General features: G+C 46.1%; 1 protein-coding gene across 1 annotated transcript; it reads right to left on the bottom strand.

Moving 5' to 3' along the window:
• Nucleotides 1-431: 431 nt before the first annotated feature.
• LOC112414880 (olfactory receptor 7A10-like) lies at nucleotides 432-1,403 on the bottom strand. The gene has a single exon (XM_024767568.1). The coding sequence runs from the start codon at nucleotides 1,401-1,403 to the stop codon at nucleotides 432-434; it is 972 nt and encodes a 323-aa protein (XP_024623336.1).

A 1,403-nucleotide genomic window follows, 5' to 3' on the forward strand; every position in this document is an offset into this window, starting at 1 on the left:
GCCATATATGAGATATATTCCCTATATCACTATTAAATATGTAATATTTTGCTTATTTTATAGATGTCAACTGAACTCAGAGAGTTAAGGTAGCTGATAAGTGACAGGTAGTAAAACACAGGATAGAAGGATTTTTTTTTTTTTTTTTTTTTGCTGCTGCTGCTGCTGCATTGCAGCCTGCAGGATCTTAGTTCCCCGACCAGGGATCGAACCTGTGTTCCCTGCAGTGGAAGCTCAGAGTCCTAACCACTGGACCTCCGGGGAATTCCCAGTATAGAAGGATTTAATACAAAGATATCTGATTTGAAAACCCATGATTAATCACGTTGCTAGGAGAACTGAATTTTGGAAGAGTCAGGAATTCTTGCATACCCAGTATTTCATTCCCTTTGACTCTTTCTAGAAGCCCACACCCAAGGCAGATGACAGAATCATGAAAAAGAAAATGTTCCAGAGATCAGTGTCCTCAAGTCTCCCTTTATGGCTCCGTTCCTTAGGCTGTAGATGGAGGGGTTCACCATAGGAGTGACCACAGTGTTCATCACTGAGGCCACTGCCCTCCTCCTGGGGGAAAGAGTAGCTGCAGAACTAAGGTAAACACCAACACAGGTCCTATAGAATAAGAAAACGACAGACAGGTGAGACCCAAAGGTGGAAAAAGCTTCACACTTCCCACCAATTGACGGGATCCTCAGGATGGACAAGACAATGCAAATGTAAGAGAAAATTATCCCTGAGAGGGGACCGACACCTAACAGGCTAGTCACTAGATGCATCAGGATGTCGTTGATAAGAGTATCAGAACAGGCGAGTCTGAGGATCTGAGCAAGTTCATAGAAGAAGTGGGGGACTTTCAAGTCTGTGCAGAAGGACAGATGCAACACCGTCAGACTGTGGAGCAAGGTGTCCATGATGCTAATGAACAAGGAGCCAAGAATCATCAGACCACAGAGACGGGGGTCCATGATGATTGCATAATACAGAGGGTGGCAGATGGCCACGTAGCGGTCATAAGCCACGATGGTCAGGAGCAAATTGTCCATACATATGAAAGCCATGAAAAAATACACCTGAATGAGGCAGCCTGCATCGGTGATGACTTTGTTCCCTGTCTGGATGTTCACCAACATCTTGGGGACTATAGTGGAGGTGAAACAGATGTCAACAAAGGACAGGTGGGAGAGGAAGAAGTGCATGGGGGTGTGGAGGTGGGAGTCTGAGCTGATGGCCAGGATGATGAGCAGATTCCCCAGCACAGTGACCAGGTACATGGACAGGAAGAGCCCAAAGAGAAGGGGCTGCAGTTCTGGATCCTCTGAGAGGCCCAGGAGGAGGAATTCTGAGACACCAGTCTGGTTTTCTGATTCCATGTTGTTGATGAGTCTACTGGAAAATAGAGACAT

The sequence above is a fragment of the Neophocaena asiaeorientalis genome, unplaced genomic scaffold (genome assembly GCF_003031525.2).
Source record: "Neophocaena asiaeorientalis asiaeorientalis breed wild unplaced genomic scaffold, Neophocaena_asiaeorientalis_V1.1 scaffold87, whole genome shotgun sequence".
NCBI lineage: Eukaryota > Metazoa > Chordata > Mammalia > Artiodactyla > Phocoenidae > Neophocaena > Neophocaena asiaeorientalis.